This window comes from Oncorhynchus tshawytscha, linkage group LG12 (assembly GCF_018296145.1).
Source record: "Oncorhynchus tshawytscha isolate Ot180627B linkage group LG12, Otsh_v2.0, whole genome shotgun sequence".
NCBI classification, from domain to species: domain Eukaryota; kingdom Metazoa; phylum Chordata; class Actinopteri; order Salmoniformes; family Salmonidae; genus Oncorhynchus; species Oncorhynchus tshawytscha.
This window is the reverse complement of record NC_056440.1, coordinates 41791593-41812777: the sequence shown is the minus strand read 5'-3', so window position 1 is coordinate 41812777 and position 21185 is coordinate 41791593. Positions and strand designations below refer to the sequence as shown.

At 43.3% G+C, this 21185-nt stretch overlaps 1 protein-coding gene across 1 annotated transcript in view; it reads left to right on the top strand.

Annotated features, from left to right (window-relative positions):
- The window catches only part of LOC112263362 (fibrinogen C domain-containing protein 1-like), a 164654-nt gene that overhangs the window by 15965 nt on the left and 127504 nt on the right, over nt 1-21185 (top strand). The window contains exon 2 of the mRNA XM_024439512.2: nt 15247-15732. Within this exon, the coding sequence (XP_024295280.1) occupies nt 15247-15732 (486 nt within the window). The remainder of the gene's footprint in view (nt 1-15246; nt 15733-21185) is intronic.

Genomic DNA, 21185 nt, shown 5'->3' with positions numbered 1-21185 from the left:
TAAGCCCTGCCACATCCGACGAGTGTCAGAGCAAGTATAGTAGGATTCAATCCAAGTCCTATATTGACGCTTTGCCTTTTTGATGGTTCGTCTGAGGGCATACCAGGATTTCTCATAGCGTCCTGATTAGTGTCCCTCTCCTTGAAAGCATCAGCTCTAGCTTTTGTCTCGTTGCGGTTGTTGCCTGTAATCCATGGCTTCTGGTTGGGTGTGTATGTATGGTTACTGTGGGGACAACGTCATTCATGAAGCCAGTGACTGAGGTGGTATACTCTTCAATGCCATTGGATGAATCCCAGAACATATTCCATTCTGTGCCAGCAAAACAGTCCTGTAGCGTAGCATCCGTGTCATCTGACCACTTCTGTATTGAGCGAGTCATTGGTATTTCCTTCTTTAGTTTTTGCTTGTAAGCAGGAACCAGGAGGATAGAATTATCGTCAAATTTTCCAAATGGAGGGAGAGCATTGTCTGTGTCTCTGTGTGTGGAGTAAAGGTGTTCTACGGATTTAAGTTTCCCTGCATTAAAGTCCCCGGCCACCTGAAGCGCCGCCTCTGGATGAGCATTTTCCTGTTTGCTAATGGCAGTATACAGCTCATTGAGTACGGTCTTAGTGCCAGCATCGGTTTGTGGTGGTATATAGACAGATACAAAAAATACAGATGAAAACTCTCTTGGTAAATATTGTGGTCTACAGCTTATCATGAAATACTCTACCTCAGGCGAGGAAATCCTTGAGACCTCCTTAGATTTCGTGCACCAGCTGTTGTTTACAAATATACATAGACCGCCACCCCTTGTCTTACCAGAGGCCACTGTTCTATCCTGCAGAAATAGCATAAAACCCACCAGCTGTATGTTATTCATGTCGTGGGCAGCCATCCCCTCCAGCGCCATGAAATAACAGTACATGGTATTGTTGATACCTTTAAACCAGCGATATGGAAGAACGAAATTTACATTTTTGTAATTTAGCAGACATTCTTTTTCAATTATAGGGTTCATTGACCCGCTCAAGGACAGATTTTTCACCGCGTCAGCTCGGGGATTCAAACCAGCGACCTTTCAGTGACTGGCCCAACACTCTTAACCGTTAGGCTACCTGTCACCCATTCTCATACTAGGAAACTGTAGTTGACTGTTATTTCACTGAAGTGTGTAAGTGTTGATCATAAATTAGAGTCATGGGGAAAGCTGCAAACACATTAGGAGAATGCCAGAAATGTCCATTAGCCTTCCGATGAGATCATTCCAACAGACAGTAGTAGATAATGTGTTTCTTAAAACTCGTGGGGTCTCTGTATTCTAGACTTCACTCCTTTGCATTTGGTATGGCTGATGTCGACCTTCTGCCAACATCTTCTAAGATTCTAAACAACACATTGCTATGCATTGTCTGTGTTTCCCAGCTAATGCATTCTGTTCTGATTCATTCTGACCTATAGAGTTGCTGTGAGCCCCTAACTGAACAGACTGGATTACTGTGATTACCACCAGTGGCTGAAACTTTTCCTTTCCTTCCCTCCAATGATAAAACATTTCCATTTGCTTTCCACTTAAATGAGAGCTTACTGTTCATTTATCGTTGTAGTTGCAGGCAGGGCTGGGTCAAGATGAGGGATAAGGAGATGTATAATAATACAAATAATAACAACACATTGAATTTACATTTTAATGTATGTTTTCTACCTAGTGGTTGGTATTCATTTGATCTTATGGCAACATGGCTCCTAATTGATAGTTCTCCCCTGAGATGCATCTGCTCTCCACCACTGATTTCAATGTGACCTTTGAAATATAATTGAACTATTACGAACCCCATTACCACCTCGTGATTCATTAATTTATATTATATTATAAGTCTTTATGCAACCGACTGATAGCAACTTTTTTCTGTTTAATGTAATAACTTTGAAAACAGCACAGGCACCACCCACTCAGTGGCAGTTATTTGTTTTTTCACTCCCTTATGACATACACATTGTGAAGTGAAATGAAAATAATTACCTGTTTCAAAAAATTATAAAAAATAAAAACAGAAAAGTGATGCGTGCACATGTATTCACCCCCTTTGCTATGAAGCCCCTAAATAAGATCTGGTGCAACCAATTACCTTCAGAAGTCACATAATTAGTTAAATAAAGTCCACCTGTGTGCTATCTAAGTGTTACATGATCTCAGTTTTTATTTTATTTTTTATTTTATTTCACCTTTATTTAACCAGGTAGGCTAGTTGAGAACAAGTTCTCATTTGCAACTGCGACCTGGCCAAGATAAAGTATAGCAGTGTGAACAGACAACAACACAGAGTTACACATGGAGTAAACAATAAACAAGTCAATAACATAGTAGAAAAAAAATTATCTATATACATTGTGTGCAAAAGGCATGAGGAGGTAGGCAATAAATAGGCCATAGAATTGAATAAATACAATTTAGCAGATTAACACTGGAGTGATAAATGATCAGATGAACATGTGCAAGTAGAGATACTGGTGTGCAAAAGAGCAGAAAAGTAAGTAAAATAAATGCAGTATGGGGATGAGGTAGGTAAATTGGGTGGGCCATATACCGATGGACTATGTACAGCTGCAGCGATCGGTTAGCTGCTCAGATAGCAGATGTTTAAAGTTGGTGAGGGAGATAAAAGTCTCCAACTTCAGAGATTTTTGCAATTCGTTCCAGTCGCAGGCAGCAGACAACTGGAAGGAAAGGCGGCCAAATGAGGTTTTGGCTTTAGGGATGATCAGTGAGATACACCTGCTGGAGCGCGTCCTACGGGTGGGTGTTGCCATCGTGACCAGTGAACTGAGATAAGGCAGAGCTTTACCTAGCATAGACTTGTAGATGACCTGGAGCCAGTGGGTCTGGCGACGAACATGTAGCGAGGGCCAGCCGACTACAGCATACAGGTCGCAGTGGTGGGTGGTATAAGGTGCTTTAGTAACAAAACGGATGGCACTGTGATAAACTGCATCCAGTTTGCTGAGTAGAGTATTGGAAGCTATTTTGTAGATGACATCGCCAAAGTCGAGGATCGGCAGGATAGTCAGTTTTACTAGGGTAAGTTTTGCGGCATGAGTGAAGGAGGCTTTGTTGCGAAATAGAAAGCCGACTCTAGATTTGATTTTGGATTGGAGATGTTTGATATGAGTCTGGAAGGAGAGTTTGTAGTCTAGCCAGACACCTAGGTACTTATAGATGTCCACATATTCTAAGTCGGAACCATCCAGGGTGGTGATGCTAGTCGGGCGTGCGGGTGCAGGCAGCGGACGGTTGAAAAGCATGCATTTGTATGGCATTGAAGCTTGTTTTGGAGGTTAGATAGCACAGTGTCCAAGGAAGGGCCAGAAGTATACAGAATGGTGTCGTCTGTGTAGAGGTGGATCAGGGAATCGCCCGCAGCAAGAGCAACATCATTGATATATACAGAGAAAAGAGTCGGCCCGAGAATTGAACACTGTGGTACCCCCATAGAGACTGCCAGAGGACCGGACATCATGCCCTCCGATTTGACACACTGAACTCTGTCTGCAAAGTAGTTGGTGAACCAGGCAAGGCAGTCATTAGAAAAACCGAGGTTACTGAGTCTGCCGATAAGAATATGGTGATTGACAGAGTCGAAAGCCTTGGCCAGGTCGATGAAGACGGCTGCACAGTACTGTCTTTTATCGATGGCGGTTATGATATCGTTTAGTACCTTGAGTGTGGCTGAGGTGCACCCGTTTACATACACTTGTTCTGAAAGGCCCCAGAGTCTGCAACTGGCCAGGTCGCAATGGCAAATGAGAACTTGTTCTCAACTAGCCTACTTGATTAAATAAAGGTGAAATAAAAAATACATTTAAAAAACCTACATTTAGGCACATTGCACACACACCACACCCAAATTTATAGAAAGTACCGATACAGTCCTATTTCTGCAGGCGTTTACCTGGTATTCATTAAGACACTTTATGATAATGATGGATTCAATCTGGCACTTTTTTGAAGTAACTTCCTCATGCCAAAGGATAGGGGTACTTGTTTAATTTAATCACAAAGAAAACAAACCATAATTATTAAGCATGTTTATCATTTACGCATGTGCAGTTAATACAAGGTAAAAAAAAAATGGCCCAGTGTCGTCCGGGTTAGGGAGGGTTTGGGTGGCAGGGATATCCCTGTCTCATCGCGCACATTCGACTCCTGTGGTTGGGCTGGGCGCAGTGCACGCTGACCAGGTCGCTAGGTGTACGGTGTTTCCTCCTACACATTGGTGCGGCTGGCTTCCGGGCTGTGTTAAGAAGCAGTGCAGTGTTAAGAAGCAGTGCAGCTTGGTTGGGTTGTGTTTCAGAGGACGCATGGCTCTCGGGCTTCGCTTCTCCCGGGTCCGTGTGGGAGATGTAGAGATGAGACAAGACAGTAACTACTAACAATTGGATACTACGAAAAGGGGGTAAAAAAATGATGTGTCTGTTTTTCTGCATCATTTAAGAGGCTATGTATTGTACCTTTAAACTATCACAAAAAAAATCACTTGTAAAAATGCAGTCTGTCCAAAAAGAGCCGTCCTCCTTAGTTTCTACCAGAACGCTCTGCTGAATTGACAAACAGAACAGTGGTTGCAGACCAGTGGAATTGCGCTTTCGTAATAAAATAAGTTCTTCCCAACATAGAGGCTCATCATTTCTTCCTGATATGAGGTAAAAAGGAGTTTCCCTCTGTTAATTTTTTACTTTGAATGGCTTTGCATCATAGTTACTGCTTACTGTACATACCCCATCTTTCCTCTGCTCACCTGATGAATATGCATCCGGCCAACCATTATCTTAACATTGTAAAAGACCAGTACAGTTCAGCTTAACGACAATTAGATTTGAGCTTTCTCCTCATTTTTGCTGATATACAGCCATGACCATTGTACTCACTATCAGTTTCTCAATTAGACACAGCCTCCCTTCCACTGAATGGATCTATCGTTCAGTATTGTCCTAAATACGCTCTCACTGTGGTGTGAGGGAAAGCTGCAGATATCAGTGAGGAAATTCAATGAATGCTGACACAGAGCAGCAGGGTGGCCTGTGTGTTATACCCTCTTGGCTAAAGGATCAGACAAACAAACACGCAAGACGGAGTCTTAATCACCCAGCTGCGGAGGAGTAAGTTGACTACTGATTCCAGAGCACAAAGAGTCCCCTCTGGCCATTTCATTAGATATGCTGGACCGTTTAAAAAGACAAAGAAGGACATGTCACCAAGACACATTGGGTGTTTCTGTACGATAACGTAATTATGTTAGGGAGTTTTTTCAGTGAAAGTAATCAACATAAGGAAGTTCTTTGTAGCTGTAACGGCTGATGAAAGGAGAGGACCAAGGTGCGGCGTGGCAAGTGTTCATACTTTTATTTAAACTGAACACTGAAATAGAAAGAAAATAACTACTCACATAACCCATGTGGGAAAAAGCTACCTAAGTATGGTTCTCAATCAGAGACAACGATAGACAGCTGTCCTTGATTGAGAACCATACCCGGCCAAAACAAAGAAATACAAAACATAGAAAAAGGACATAGAATGCCCACCCAAATCACACCCTGACCAAACCAAAATAGAGACATAAAAAGCTCTCTACGGTCAGGGCGTGACAGTAGCCAGCTATCGATATACGGTATAGCCCAGTTTTGCACAATAGATGTACAGCTTTGCCACATCAAAGTAGGAACCCAGTAGGAAATATGCCTAAAGCCATTTTGAAGCTCAACGGTAAGCCGCAGTATCTGGTTTCCTTATTACAGACCTATTTGTATGGATTGGTGCTCTCCCAAAGAATTATGTACAGTATGAGACATCCTCCTCTTGATTTGGGCCAACTCTTATAGCTTTCAGGGATTATTCTCCCATGGCTGTGGGGTCCAAAAGTCAAACGATTTTCTTTTTTTTTCTTCCGTGCAGCCCTCCCCTACCCCAAAAGCTTGCCATTTACTTCATAAGTCTGGTTTATGGGTTTGGATGACCATGTGCTAAATGGGCTCTCAGCAGTGTACTCTGGTAAACAAAGCAATCACTGTGTATTTATTCCTCTTCTCACTATTTATATATTTAACTCTATTTGAATAGACCCATCCAGAGGCAATATTTACCATTGATTAAACAGAAGAACATGACACTATTTATGCATGGATGACAATCATAGCAGGTCAGTGGCGAAACGGCACCAACTCCCTCCTGAGTATGCTTGAAAGCATTCCGTGTTTGTCTTGAAGGTGAGCTATTTCACCACTCTTATCTCTGGCACCTTGTGCCAGCTGCTGTTTGCAGATGCCTGTCAGATTGAATCCACTGTGTGTGTGGTAAGAACATTACAAGGGGTCACTTTGAATGCCAGGAAGTTTGCTTTAGCATTAACATCACACGGGATATCCAAATGTGAGGCAAAACAACAACACAGGTAGTGGTATACATTATGTGACTGTCTGTCTGCCCAAAGACTGATCTAGGACCCATGGTCTTTTCTCATCCCCAAGTGGAAGACCAAACAGTCTTGACATCTGCACTGACCTTCTAGAGAACGGGGAGTTCTCATTGTCTTCCATCCCCGGTAAAGCCTCAGGACAGCAGGCCAGTTAGGGGTTTGGCACTGAGGAGGAGCAGTTATATTTCCTGCATGATTTTTAAAAATATAAATCCACTTGGTAAATGTTCCCCATTAAAAAAAAATACATTAAGGATGAGCTAAGTAGATACCGACTGCAGTGATAAAAAATCCTGCTCCTCTGGTGCGTGTGTGCGTGTGTGCGTGTGTGCGTGCGTATAATGCTCGAACCAGGCCTTTTTGTCATGTACTGTAATTAAATGAATTCGCTGCAGCGTCAGCCTCATTATTCCCAGCCGGCAGGAGGGTCAAGGTTTTTAATTAGGTGACAGGCTTTTAGCATGAGACACGTATCCTGGAGTCTGCATGCACTCCCTGTATCCACAGCACAGGTACACCGTTAATGCCAACACCCCTGCTCAAGTCACACCAGAGGGTCAGATGAGAGAACTTCATGACTTTCATTATCCCTCTACTTTCTAATGGTACAGAGATCTGAGCTAGCTTCCCCTCTGCCTTCTTCCTCATAGGGTATGTGTTTCAAGTGGCACTCTATTTACTATATTGTGTACTAGCTTTGATCGTTTCAAATTTCCCTTCTGCCTCCCTCCAAATAGATAACTGCAATGCAGTTATAGTCAAATCGAGGACAAGCTTCCTCTGTTTGAGTAAGAGCCACATCTTAGAACAGCTCAGACCCAAGGTTTTCTGCTCAAGTGGATTATTGTGTGTATAGTGTATCAGGGTAAGCTGTGCTCAGGGAGCTATTCAACCACCGCCTGACAATTAATAGCCTGATAGCCTCCCAAATAGCACCGATCAGCATTATGTAGTACAAGCATATACTGGCCTTGTACAGGAGAATACACTGTAGCTCTGTTACAGGCAAGAGCTCCTAAAAGCATCTGACTTAATTCTTAATAATCATGCCTGGAATGGACCTCTTTAACTTGGGAAAGCTCCCATGCTATTGTTAATATACAGTACCAGTCAAAAGTCTGGACCCAACTACTCATTCTACATTGCAGAATAATAGTGAAAACATCAAAACTATGAAATAACACATGGAATCATGTAGTAAACAAAAAAGTGTTAAACAAATCAAAATATATTTTATATTTGAGATTCTTCTAAGTAGCCACACTTTGCCTTGATAATGCTATGCACAGAATCTTGGGATTCTCTCAACCAGCTTCATAAGGTAGTCAACTGGAATGCATTTCAATTAACAGGTGTGCCTTGTTAAAAGTTCATTTGTGTAATTTCTTTCCTTCTTAATGCATTTGAGCCAATCAGTTTTATTGTGACAAGGTATGGATGGTGTACAGAAGATAGCCCTATTTGGCAAAAGACCAAGTCCATATTATGTCAAGAAGAGCTCAAATAAGCAAAGATATGAAGGTCAGTCAATATGTAAAATTTCAATAACTTTCAAAGTTTCTTTAAGTTCAGTCGCAAAAACCATCAAGCACTATGATGAAACGTGCTCTCATGAGGGCCGCCACAGGAAAGGAAGACCCAGAGTTACCTCTGCTGCAGAGGATAAGTTCATTAGAGTTAACTGCACCTCAGATTGCAGCCCAAATAAATGCTTCACAGAGTTCAAGTAACAGACACATCTCAACATCAACTGTTCAGAGGAGACTGCGTGCATCAGGCCTTCATAGTAAAATTGCTGCAAAGAAACCACTACTAAATGACACCAATAAGAAGAAGATACTTTTTTGGGCCAAGAAACACGAGCAATGGACATTATAGCAGTGAAATCTGTCCTTTGGACTGACGAGTCCGAATTTGAGATTTTTGGTTCAAACCGCCATGTCTTTGTGACATGCAGTGTAGCTGAACGGATTATCTCCACATGTGTGGTTCCCACCGTGAAGCATGGAGAAGGAGGTGTGATGATGTGGGGGTGCTTTGCTGGTGATACCGTCAGTGATTTATTTAGAATTCAAAGCACACTTAACCAGCATGGCTATCACAGCATTCTGCAGCGATACACCATTCCATCTGGTTTTTATTTTAATTTAATTTTTTACCTTTAACTAGGCAAATTCTTATTTACATTGACGGCCTACCCACCCAGCCAAACCCTCCCCTAATCCAGACGACGCTGGGCCAATTGTGCACCGCCTATGAGACTCCCAATCATGGCCGGATGTGACACAGCCTGTGAACGAACCATGGTTTGTAGTGACGCCTCTAGCACTGCATAGCAGTGCATTATACTACTGCACCACTCTGGAGCCCTACAAGTGGAACTTTCATTTGTAGGACAATGACCCAAAACACACCTCCAGGCTGTGTAAGTGCTATTTGACCAAGTAAAGTGATGGAGTTCTGCATCAGATGACCTGGCCTCCACAATCACCCAACCTCAACCCAATTGAGATAGTTTGGGATGAGTTGGACTGCAGAGCGAAGGAAAAGCATCCACAAGTGCTCAGCATATATGGCCACTCCTTCAAAACTGTTGGAAAAGCATTCCTCATGATGGTGGTTGAGAGAATGCCAAGAGTGTGCAAAGCTGTCAAAGGCAAAGAATCTAAAATCAAAAATCTATTTTGATTTGTTAAACACTTTTGATTACTACATGATTCCATATGTGTTATTTCATAGTTTTGATGTCTTCACTATTATTCTATGTAGAAAAATAGTAAAAATAAAGAAAAACCCTTGAATGAGTAGGTGTGTCCAAACTTTTGATTGGTACTGTACATATGTGACAATCTTATGACAGATGTAATATTTCCATTAGTCGCTGTATACTCATCTCCCCTTATTTCTAAGACGCATCCGAGGCGTACATTTATTTTATGTAAAAACAGGTCCACCTTAAAACGTCCCTTCCCTTTAGCTTAGGCTCAATTCCATTGTGAGTACTTGAAACTTCACTGTTCACAGTCTAAAGAAGCAGTCAGTAGTTCTGTCACCCCCTTTCTTCTGTGTGACAAACCAGCAGTGAACTCCCCTAGTCTTGAGGTGTTCAATGTCACTGCTTGTCTTGGCCTTGTCGGACAGCACCAGGTGAAACAGGAGATAGAGGAGAGGAGGAAACGATAGGGGAAGGAGTGATGGGGGTAGAGGAGAGGGAAAGGAAAGGAAAGGAAAAGTGGAGAACAGTAGAGGAGAGGAACAAGGGCGGCTCGTTCTGTTCGACAGCTCCCTGCTGGTGCAGCCCAGGCCTGCACTCCCAGTGAGCCTTTCCTCTCTCTCTGCTGCATGGACGGATAAAAGTTGTCAAATATTGTCTCTGTTCAGCAGAGTGTGCTTTTCCAATCCCAACCCAAGTGGCTAACAGGGCCAGAGGTGGCAGAGATGACAAGATATGAATGTCTGCTTTTGAGTTGTCTTATGTCAGATTCAAGGGCACGACGGTAGAATGGGATATGAGAGGTGACTACTTGCCTGGCTTTCAAATTATTTCAAATAGTGATACACACACAGACACACACACACAGCTCAATGTGGCTGCTTTGGTATTGCGTTACAAAGGGTAAGCAGCAGAATGTTTAGGCTCACAGGAAAAGTGTGGAGCCCCAGCATTCTCTGCTCTTCCTCGGCTAGATGTGTTCAGAGGGTTCTCATCTCTACAATAAAGGCTAATAATTCTTGCAGACAAGCGACATTGTTGCTTTGATGTAACATATTTATCTTGTGCAGCATGGCGCAGTAGGCTGTAATCCTTTGTGCACATTAATTATCTTTAAAATAAAGATGACAATGCCTGCAGAGGATGTTGTGGGGGATAGGATAGGGAGTAGCTCCAGACTGTGGATGGGCCAGGCTGGGACTAGTTTTAACAGGCTGAATGCTCCACTGCAGATGTGGCACTAAATCAATGACTGGCTGTATTTCTCATATCCTCTATGACACTGTGCCCCCACAAATGTTTAACATATATATATATATATATATATATATATATATATATATATATATATATATATATATATATATATATATATATATATATATAAAATAAACTGTTGCAATATGTATTCCTGATGTATTTTGTTTTGTCATGTTCACGTTTTGTGACATGATGGTCAGGTTGTATACTGATAAAATTACTTTTTAAAACATATTCTTACAGAGCAGACAAACACATTCTTAACTTGTTGCAATCTAGTTGCAATCTTTCCCAGACCGTCTTAATTTAGTCATGACTGACATCTCTACCTGGTTGTAATCTGGTAATTTGGCTTCTCGACAATCACAAAGAACTGTTTATAACCATCCTATTCCAAATTGTGTCCACTAGATAACTGTATAGAGTACATACAGTACCAGGATGCAATATAAACTGCATGAGGATGCTGACATTACGACCATGCTATCAGTATGTGCCATTTGTAAGAGAAGAGACAAGGAATAGGCAGGAAACATTACTCTGGGGTCACACAAGTAGAAACAAATTGAAATGGCATTTGTAAAACAGCAAAAAATATAATAAAAAATAACTCTGAACGCCTATAAAAATTTTTAGAAAATGCCTGCAAAGCAAAGCTTTCAATGTGGCAGTGACAGGGTGCCTGCGTCCTAGTTGTTGCCCCTCCTGTGTCAATCACTTAATTTGTCATTATAGCTAACTGTCTGAAGTGCAATGGTATAGTAGCTCATGCATGCAGATACACATGCGCATAAATGCACACACACACACACACACACTCAAACAAACAAACACTAGTTCTCCCACAGTTGAGAGAGCTGTTGTGTGGAGACTCCTAGCCAATGCACAGATGATTGAGCTGCAAGCCAGACCCAGTTTATTTCCCGTCCCACTCTCCTTTCCTCCCCTGCAGAGATGCTTGCCTCAGCACCATGATGCAAAAGAGGAGAAACACAAAATTCAGGAGTTGGTTTTCCAAACCCCTTGTCAGCCCAAAGCAGTCGGAAGTGAAATATTGCAAAGCCTACTGTAGTTCCCATTTAGGTTATATTCTATGACAATGGACGTCGTTAGTATGTCTTGGATATTTAACCATTTCTGTGTTTAAGGATTGTGAGACAGACTGAAATGGACTGAATAATTTGTCTAGTGGTGAGAGTAGTTTGCTATGAGTAGATGGGTAAGAATCGGATTCATTGAGGTGAGGTTGGATCCTAAATAGTTTTTGCCCATCTCAATCAATGATTTATTCACAAGTTGAAAGGGAAATTATGTACAGTATTTCAAGATATCGATTTTTATTTTGATGTTGATGTAAATAGAATGTATGCACAAGTTTGAGTTACACACAAATATCTCATGTTGGGATTCAGCCTAAAAGTCTATCTTGCTTTAGTTACTATACCTACACTGATGTGATCCATTCTGGATGCAGTCCTAAACCCTTTATAAGGTCTATATATACTGAACAAAAATATAAACACAACATGCAACAATGTCAAAGATTTTACTGAGTTATAGTTCATATAAGGAAATCAGTCAATTCAAATAATTGAATTATGCGCTGACCTATGGATTTCACATGACTGGGAATACAGATGTGCATCTGTTGGTCACAGATACCTTAAAAAAAAAGGTAGAGGTGTAGATCAGAAAACCAGTCAGTATCTGGTGTGACCACCATTTGCCTCATGTAACGCAACATGTCCTTCAAATAGAGTTGATCAGGCTGTTGATTGTGGCCTGTGGAATGTTGTCCCACTCATCTTCAATGGCTGTGTGAAGTTGCTGGATATTGGTGGGAACTGGAACACAGTGTCGTACACATCGAACCAGAGCATCCCAAACATTCTCAATGGGTGACATGTCTGGTGAGTATGCAGGCCATGGAAGAACTGGGACATTTTCAGCTTACAGGAATTGTCTAGAGATCTTTGCGACTTGGGGCCGTGCATTATCACTCTGAAAAAAACGAGGTGATGGCAGCGGATCAATGGCACGACAATGGTCCTCAGGATCTCATTATCGTATATCTGTGCCCACACAATGCCATACACATGGTCTGCGGTTGTGAGGCCAGTTGAGCATACTGCCAAATTCTCTAAAACAACGTAGGAGGCAGATTGTTGATGAGAAATGCTCTGGTGGATATTTCTGTAGCCCGCATGCAAATTGCACCTTCCCATCTGTGGCATTGTGCACATTTTAGAGTGGTCTTTTATTGTCCCCAGCACAAGGTGCACCTGTGTAATTATATATATGCTGTTTAATCAGCTTCTTGATATGCCACACCTGTCAGGTGGATGGAGTATCTTGGCAAAAGAAAAATGCTCACTAACAGGGATGGTAATAAATTTGTGCACAAAATCTGAGAGAAATAAGCCTCTTGTGCATATGGAACATTTCTAGGATCTTTTATGTCAGCTCATGAAACATGGAAGCAGCACCTTACACGTTGCATTGGCATGCTGACTGCAGGAATTCCCACCAGAGCTGTTGCCAAAGAATTTGCTTATTTCTCTACAGTACCATAAGCTGCCTCCAATGTAGTTTTAGAGTATTTGGCAGTACATCCAACAGGCCTCAGCTGCAGACCACGTGTAACCACGCCAGCCCAGGACCACCACATCTGGCTTCTTCACCTGCAGGATCATCTGAGACCAGCCACCCGGACAGCTGATGAAACAGTGGGTTTGCACAACCAAAAAAATTCTGCACAAACTGTAAGAAACCATCTCAGACCGCTTGGCTTAACCCACATTTTGTTACATTAAAGCCTTATTCTAAAATGGATTAAATAGTTTCCCCCCTCATTCATCTACACATAATACCCCATAATGACAAAGCAAAATGAGGTTTTTAGAAATTAGTGCAGATTTATTAAAGATAAAAAATGGAAATATGACATTTATATAAGTATTTAGACCCTTATTTTCAGCATTTTGTTTAAACACCTTTGGCAGCGATTACAGCCTTGAGTATGATGGGTATGATACTACAAGCTTGGCACACCTGTATTTGGGGAGTTTCTCCTATTCTTTTCTGAAGATCCTTTCAAGCTCTGTCAAGTTGGATGGGAGGTGTCGCTGCACATCTATTTTCAGGTCTCTCTAGAGATGTTCGATCGGGTTCAAGTACGGGCTCTGGCTTGGCCACTCATGGACATTCAGAGACTTGTCCTGAAGCCACTGCATTGTCTTGGCTGTGTGTTTAAGGTTCGTTGTCCTGTTGGAAGGTGAACCTTCGCCCCAGTCTGAGGTCCTGAGCATTCTGGAGCAGGTTTTCACCAAGGATCTCTCTGTACTTTGCTCCCTTCAATTCTCCCTCGATCCTGACTAGTCTCCCAGTTCCTGCCACTGAAAAACATCCCCATAGCATGATGCTGCCACCACCATGTTTCACTGTAGGGATTTTGCCAGGTTTCCTCCAGACATGACGCTTGGCATTCAGGCCAAATAGTTCAATCTTGGTTTCATCTGACCAGAGAATCTTGTTTCTCATAGTCTGAGTCCTTTCATTGCTGTTTGGCAAACTCCAAGTGGGCTGTTATGTGCCTTTTCCTGAGGAGTGGCTTCAGTCTGGCCAGTCTACCATAAAGGCCTGATTGGTTTAGTGCTACAGAGATGGTTGTCATTCTGGAAGGTTGTCTCATCTCCACAGAGGAACTCTGGAGCTCAATTAGAGTGACCAACAGGTTCTTGGTCACCTCCCTGACAAAGGTCCTTATCCCCAGATTGCTCAGTTTGACCAGGTGGCCAGCTCTAGGAAGAGTCTTGGTGGTTCCAAACTTCTTCCATTTAAGGATGATTGGGGCCGACTGTGTTCTTGGGGACCTTCAATGCTGCAGACATTTTTTGGTACCCTTCCCCAGATCTGTGCCCCGACACATTCCTGTCTCGGACAGTTCCTTCGACTTCATGGCTTGGTTTTTGCTCTGACATGCACTGTCAACTGTCAAACCTGATATAGACAGGTGTGTGCTGTCCAATCATTTGAATTTACCACAGATGGACTCCAATCAAGTTGTAGAAACATCTCAAGGATGATCAATGGAAACCTGAGTTCAATTTCGAGTCTCATAGCAAAGGATCTGAATATCTTTGTAAAAGAAAATCTAAAACCTGTTTTCATTTGGTCATTGTGTGTAGATTGATGAGGAAAATGTTATCATTCTTAGAATAAGTCTGTAACGTAACAAAATGTGGAAAAAGTCAAGGGGTCTGAATACTTTCCGAATGCATTGTATGTCACCCATTGAGCATGTTTGGGATGCTCTGGATCTATGTGTACGACAGCTTGTTCCAGTCCCTGCCTATATCCAGCAACTTTGCATAGTCATTGAAGAGGAGAGGGACAATATTCCACAGGCCACAGTCAACATCGTGATCAACTCTATGCGAAGGAGATGTTGCGCTGCATGAGGCAAATGGTGGTCACACCAGATACTGACTGGTTTTCTTATCCAAGCCTTTACGTTTATCTTTAAGATATCTGTATTACCAGTCATGTGAAATCCATAGATTAAGGCCAAATTTCTTTATTTCAATTGGCTGATTTCCTTACATGATCTGTAACTCAGTAAAATCTTTGAAATTGTTGCATGTTGCGTTCATCTTTTTTGTTCAGTGTAGTATGACTTTGCTCATAAATTATTTGTGAAGCATCTAGTGCTTTTGAAGCCTTTATGAATGTTCTATAAAACCTGTAGAAATTGTTTGTGTAAAGTCGGTCCTAATCTCATGCTATTCTCTCCTCTGTGTCTCTCACCTGTCTCCCCAGAGGATGGGCTGTAGCTACTTCCTGTGCACCATTCTGTTCTTTGTGGCTGTCCTCCTGGCCATCATGGCAACGGGTACCATCCTACTCATGAACCACTACCAAGCTCCACCCCCCGGCACCAACGACGGCCCCCCACTCATCTCCACCAACCATGACGAGGGCAACGCCCTGGTGACAGTCGAGCGGGGCGATGGTTCGCGCATCAACATCTTCATCGACCCCAACTGCCCCGACTACAACAACAACTTCATGCGGATGGAGGCCGTGCAGACGTCGCTGCTCCATTCGCTGACCGACCATGACACGGACCTGAAGTCAGTGAAGGGCCAGGACCGAGCCCTGCTGGTGAAGCTGGCTGAGGAGGTGGCCAAGCTATCGGGCCATGCCAGCCAGCTTAAGTTGGAGTACGAATCTCTGAGGCGAGGCCAGGGGAACCTGGGACAAGAGCTCAACACTCTGCAGACGGAGCAAGGTCGTCTCATACAGGTTAGAGGCCCTCCCTAAAGGCTCCATAGGCCCCAAAGCCCCATTCCACCACTTACCCAGTGAAAGTGGGAGGTTAATGCTTTCTTTTCTTAGTGTATTTTATCCAAAGCCATTTCTACAACTCTCCCATTTTTTTCCAACTGAGTATGTTCTGTACTGGAGTAAGCCTGGTTAATGAGCCAGGTTACTGTGCTCAAGGGCATAACTGCACTATTCTCTATCTGAATTTCAGGCCAACAGCCTTCTGGTAAACCTTCTGATAACTATGTATGTAGGCCTAGCATTTAATGCTTGGCTCTACTGCTGCATAAACCGATGACGCCCATATACACGGAGTATACAAAACATTAACACCTGCTCTTTCCATGGCAGACTGACCCGGTGAATCCAGGTGAATGCTATGATCCCTTATTGATCTCATTTGTTAAATCCACTTCAAGTCAATGTAGATGAAGGGGAGGAGACAGGTTATAGAATGATTTTTAAACCTTGAGAATTGAGACATGGATTGTAATGTGTGCCATTCAGAGGGTGAATGGGCAAGATAAAATATTGAAGTGCCTTTGACTGAAGTATGGTAGTAGGTGCCAGGCACACTGTTTTGTGTCAAAAACAGCAACACTGCAAAGTATTTCATGCTCAACAGTTTCCCGTGTGTATCAAGAATGGTCCACCACACAATGGACATCGAGCCAACTTGACACAGCTGTGGGAAGCATTGAAGTCAACATGGGCCAGCATACCTTTGGAAAGCTTTCGACACCTTGTAGAGTCCATGCCCCGATGAATTGAGGCTGTTCTGAGTGCAAGAGGTATTCCTAATGTTTGGTATAGAAGTGTACAGCGTATGAAGATTTTTAGTTTGAATAATAACATGAAGGTTGATCTCCTGTCCTTCTCACGCTCTCTACTACAATCTAGCTTCACCAGACTAGATTAACCGATAAGAAAAGTATTGCCGTGTTTAGGAAAGTTGGTTGGTTCAAATCACAAGCCTCATGTTCTCCAACTCTTAATAGAGGTCAACCGGTATTGGCCGTTCAGCTCTTTTGACTTGAACAGCTGTTTTTTTCCATTCAGCACTTAATTCAAAGTCACTCATTAGATCAATTCTGAGCGTGGTAAGAATTAAATTAGTTGTTTTACCATCATCTGCAATATCGCACTGGCAGCCTCACAGTGAGAGGAGTTCCTTCTCAAGTACCTGTGTAAACATTTGTCGAAGGCCCCCCCACATACATACAGTACATACACCACTGCAAACTGTTTAGATGGACGGAATGTTAGAACATGCTAACGAAATTACAGTAAACGAAAATGTACGCTTTATCCAGTATAAATTAATGTGGCTTGCGAAAGTATTCATCCCCCTTGGCATTTTTCCTATTTGGTTCCCTTACAACCTGGAATTAAAATTGATTTTGGGGGAGTTTGTGTTATTTGATTTATACAACATGCCTACCACTTTGAAGATGCAAAATATTTTTTATTGTGAAACAAACTAGAAATAAGATTAAAAAAACAGAAAACTTGAGCGTGCATAATTATTCACCCCCCCAAAGTCAATACTTTGTAGAGCCACCTTTGCAGGAATTACAGCTACAATTCTCTTGGGGTATGTCTCTATAAGCATGGTACATCTTGCCACAGGGATTTTGCCCATTCTTCAAGGCAAAACTGCTCCAGCCAATTCAAGTAGGATGGGTTCACCTGGTGTACAGCAATCTTTAAGTCATACCACATATTCTCAATTGGATTGAGGTCTGGGCTTTGACTAGGCTCTTAAACCACTTGAGTGTTGCATTAGCAGTATGCTTAGGGTCATTGTCCTGCTGGAAGGTGAACCCCCGTCCCAGTCTCAAATCTCTAGAGACTGAAACAGGTGTTCCTCAAGAATTTCCTTGTATTTAGCGCCATCCATCATTCCTTCAATTCTGACCAGTTTCCCAGTCCCTGCCAATGAAAAACATCCTCACAGCATGATGCTGCCACTGTTGGGTTTGCACCAGACATAGCGTTTTCCTTGATGGCCAAAAAGCTACATTTGTCTCTCATCTGACCAGAGTACCTTCTTCCATATGTTTGGGGAGTTTCCCACATGCCTTTTGGCGAACCAAATGTGTTCGCTTGTTTTTTTCTTTAAGCAATGGCTTTTTTCTGGCCACTCTTCCGTAAAGCCCAGCTTTGTGGAGTATATGGCTTAAATGGACAGATATACGAATCTCCGCTGTGGAGATTTGCAGCTCTTTCAAAGTTCTCTCTGATTAATGCCATCCTTGCCTGGTCCATTAGTTTTGGTGGGTGGCCCTCTCTTGGCAGGTTTGTTGTGGTGCCATATTCTTTCCATTTAAAAAAAATGGAATACAATACTCCGTTTTAGAGATGTTCAGGACCAGTTTATTACTGGCCACCCATTCCAAAACAGACTGCAATTAAGGGTTTAAGGGTTTCAGTGACTTCATTAGCTGTGGTTGCTGATGCGTATATGGTTGAATCATCAGCATACATGGACACATATGCTTAGCTTAATGCCAGTGGCAGGTCATTGGTAAAAAATAGAAAAGAGTAGAGGGCCTAGAGAGCTGCCCTGCGGTACACCACACTTTCCATTAGAGAAGCTTCCATTAAAAAAAAACCTTTGAGTTCTATTAGATAGATAGCTCTGAATCCACGATATGGCAGAGGTTGCAAAGCCATAGCTCTTAAGTTTCTTCAACAGGTTATGGTCAATAATATCAAATGCTGCATTGAAATCTAACAGTAGAGCTCCCACAATCTTATAATTATCAATTTCTTTCAACCAATCATCAGTCATTTGTGTCAGTGCAGTACATGTTGAGTGCCCTTTTCTATAAGCATGCTGAAAGTCTGGTGTTAATTTGTTTGCAGAGAATTAGCATTGTATTTGTTCAAACACAATTTTTTCCAACAGTTTGTTAAGAACTGGCAGCAAGCTTATAGAGTAGGTCTTCTGTTAGAACCAGTGAAGGCCGCTTTACCACTCTTAGGTCGCTCCAGGCCTGAGGACAAAGACTTTCCTCTAAACTCAGATTAAAAATATGACAGATAGGAGTGGCTATAGAGTCAGCTACCATCCTCAGTAGCTTCCATTTAAGTTGTCAATGCCAGGAGGTTTGTCATTATTGATCGTTAACAATATTTTTTCCACCTCTCCCACACTGACTTAACAAAATTCTAACTGGCACTGCTTTCCTTTTTTGTTTTTTTATGCATGAATATAATTGCTCAATGTTTGTCGTGGGCATTTCCTGCATACGTTTTCCCACTTTGCCAATGAAATAATCATTAAAATAATTGCCAACATCAAATGGTTTTGTGATGAATAATCCATCTGATTCGATGAAAGATGTAGCTGAATTTGTCTTTCTGCCCATAATTTCATTTAAAGTACTCCAAAGGTTTTTTCCATCATTCTTTATATCATTGATCTTGACTTCATAATACAGTTTATTGTTGTTGTTGTTGAGTTTAGTCACATCATTTCTCAATTTGAAGTAAGTAAGCAAGTCAGATGTGCAGACAGACATATTAGCCATTCCTTTTGCCCCATCACTTTCAAGCATACAGTTTTTCAATTCCTCATCAATCCATGGATCCTTAACAGTTCTAACAGTCCATTTCTTAACAGGTGAATGTTTATCAATATTTGGAAGAAGTAATTTCATAAATTCATCAAGTGCAGCGTCTGGACGCTCCTTAATAATCACATCAGACCAACAATATTTTTAACATCACCGCATAACATAAAATTAACAACAAAGAAGGTACAGGTGAAAACTGTCAAGACAAAACCAATAGTAAAGAACATGGAATCGGTGGCAGCTAGTAGACCAGTGACGACGACCGCCGAGCGCCGCTCGAACAGGGATAGGAGCCACCTTCGGTGGAAGTCGTGACAGTTACCCCCCCACCCCTCCTCGACACGCGGCTCCTGCAGTGCGCGGACACCGGCCTCGAGGGCGACCCGGAGAACGAGGCGCAAGGCGATCCGGATGGAGGCGGTGGAAATCACTCAGCAGTGATGAATCCAAGGTGTCCTCCACCGGTACTGCAGGCTCCTTACCCGGCGTCTAGAATCCAGGATGGAACGTACCGTGTACACCGGGGGCCCCTCGATGTCCAGGGGGGGTGGAGGGGACTCCGGCACCTCACCTTCCTGCGGGGGATCAGCTACCACCGGCCTGAGGAAAGACACATGAAACGAGGGGTTAATGCGATAGTCAGCGCTCACCTTCTGCCGCCCACCCGCCCGTTTGAGCGATTCCTGGACGGCTTTCCAAGTCTCCTTTGATCGCTGCACCCACTCCTCCACCACAGGAGCCTCAGTCTGGCTCTGATGCCATGGTGCCAGGACCGGCTGATAGCCCAACAAGCACTGGAAAGACGGCAGGTTCGTGGAGGAGTGGCGGAGTGAGTTTTGGGCCACCTCAGCCCATGTGATGTACCTCGCCCATTCTCCTGGCCGGTCCTGGAAATATGACAGCTGAAACCTACCCATATCCTGGTTCACTCTCTCCACCTGCCCATTGCGCTCGTGGTGAAAACCCGAGGTCAGGCTGATCGAGACCCCCAGACGCTCCATGAACGCCCTCCAAACCCAGGACGTGAACTGGGGACCCCGGTCATAAACTATGTCCTCAGGCACCCTGTAGTGCCGGAAGACGTGGGTAACCAGGGCCTCCACAGTCTGCAGGGCCGTAGGGAGACCGGGCAATGGGAGGAGACGGCAGGACTTCGAAAACCGATCCACAACGACCAGGATCGTGGTGCTCCCCTGAGACGGTGGAAGGTCGGTGAGGAAGTCCACCGACAGATGTGACCAAGGCCGTTGTGGAACAGGGAGGGGCTGTAACTTCCCTCTAGGCAGGTGTCTAGGAGCCTTACTCTGAGCGCACACCGAACAGGAGGAGACATAAAACCTTACTTCCTCCGCTAAAGTGGGCCACCAGTACTTCCCCCTAAGACCCCGCACCGTCCTCCCAATTCCTGAATGACCCGAAGAGGGTAGTGTGTGGGCCCACCAGATCAATTTGTCACGAACACCAAGCGCAACATACACGTCCACCTCCCATACCACCGGTGCCACCAGACATGAGGCTGGAAGGATGGGAGTAGGATCGATGGACCGCCCCTCGGTATCATAGAGACGGGACAGCGCCTTAGTGTTAAGGGAACCTGGTCTATAGGAGATGGTAAACCGAAATCTGGTGAAAAACATGACCCACCTTGCCTGGCGAGGATTCAGTCTCCTCGCTGCCTGGATGTACTCCAGATTACGGTGGTCAGTACAGATGAGAAAAGGGTGTTTAGCCCCCTCAAGCCAATGTCTCCACACCTTCAGAGCTTATACCACAGCCAGCAACTCCCGGTCCCCATGTCATATTTTCGCTCCACTGGCCTGAGCTTCCTCGAAAAACAAGCGCAGGGGCGGA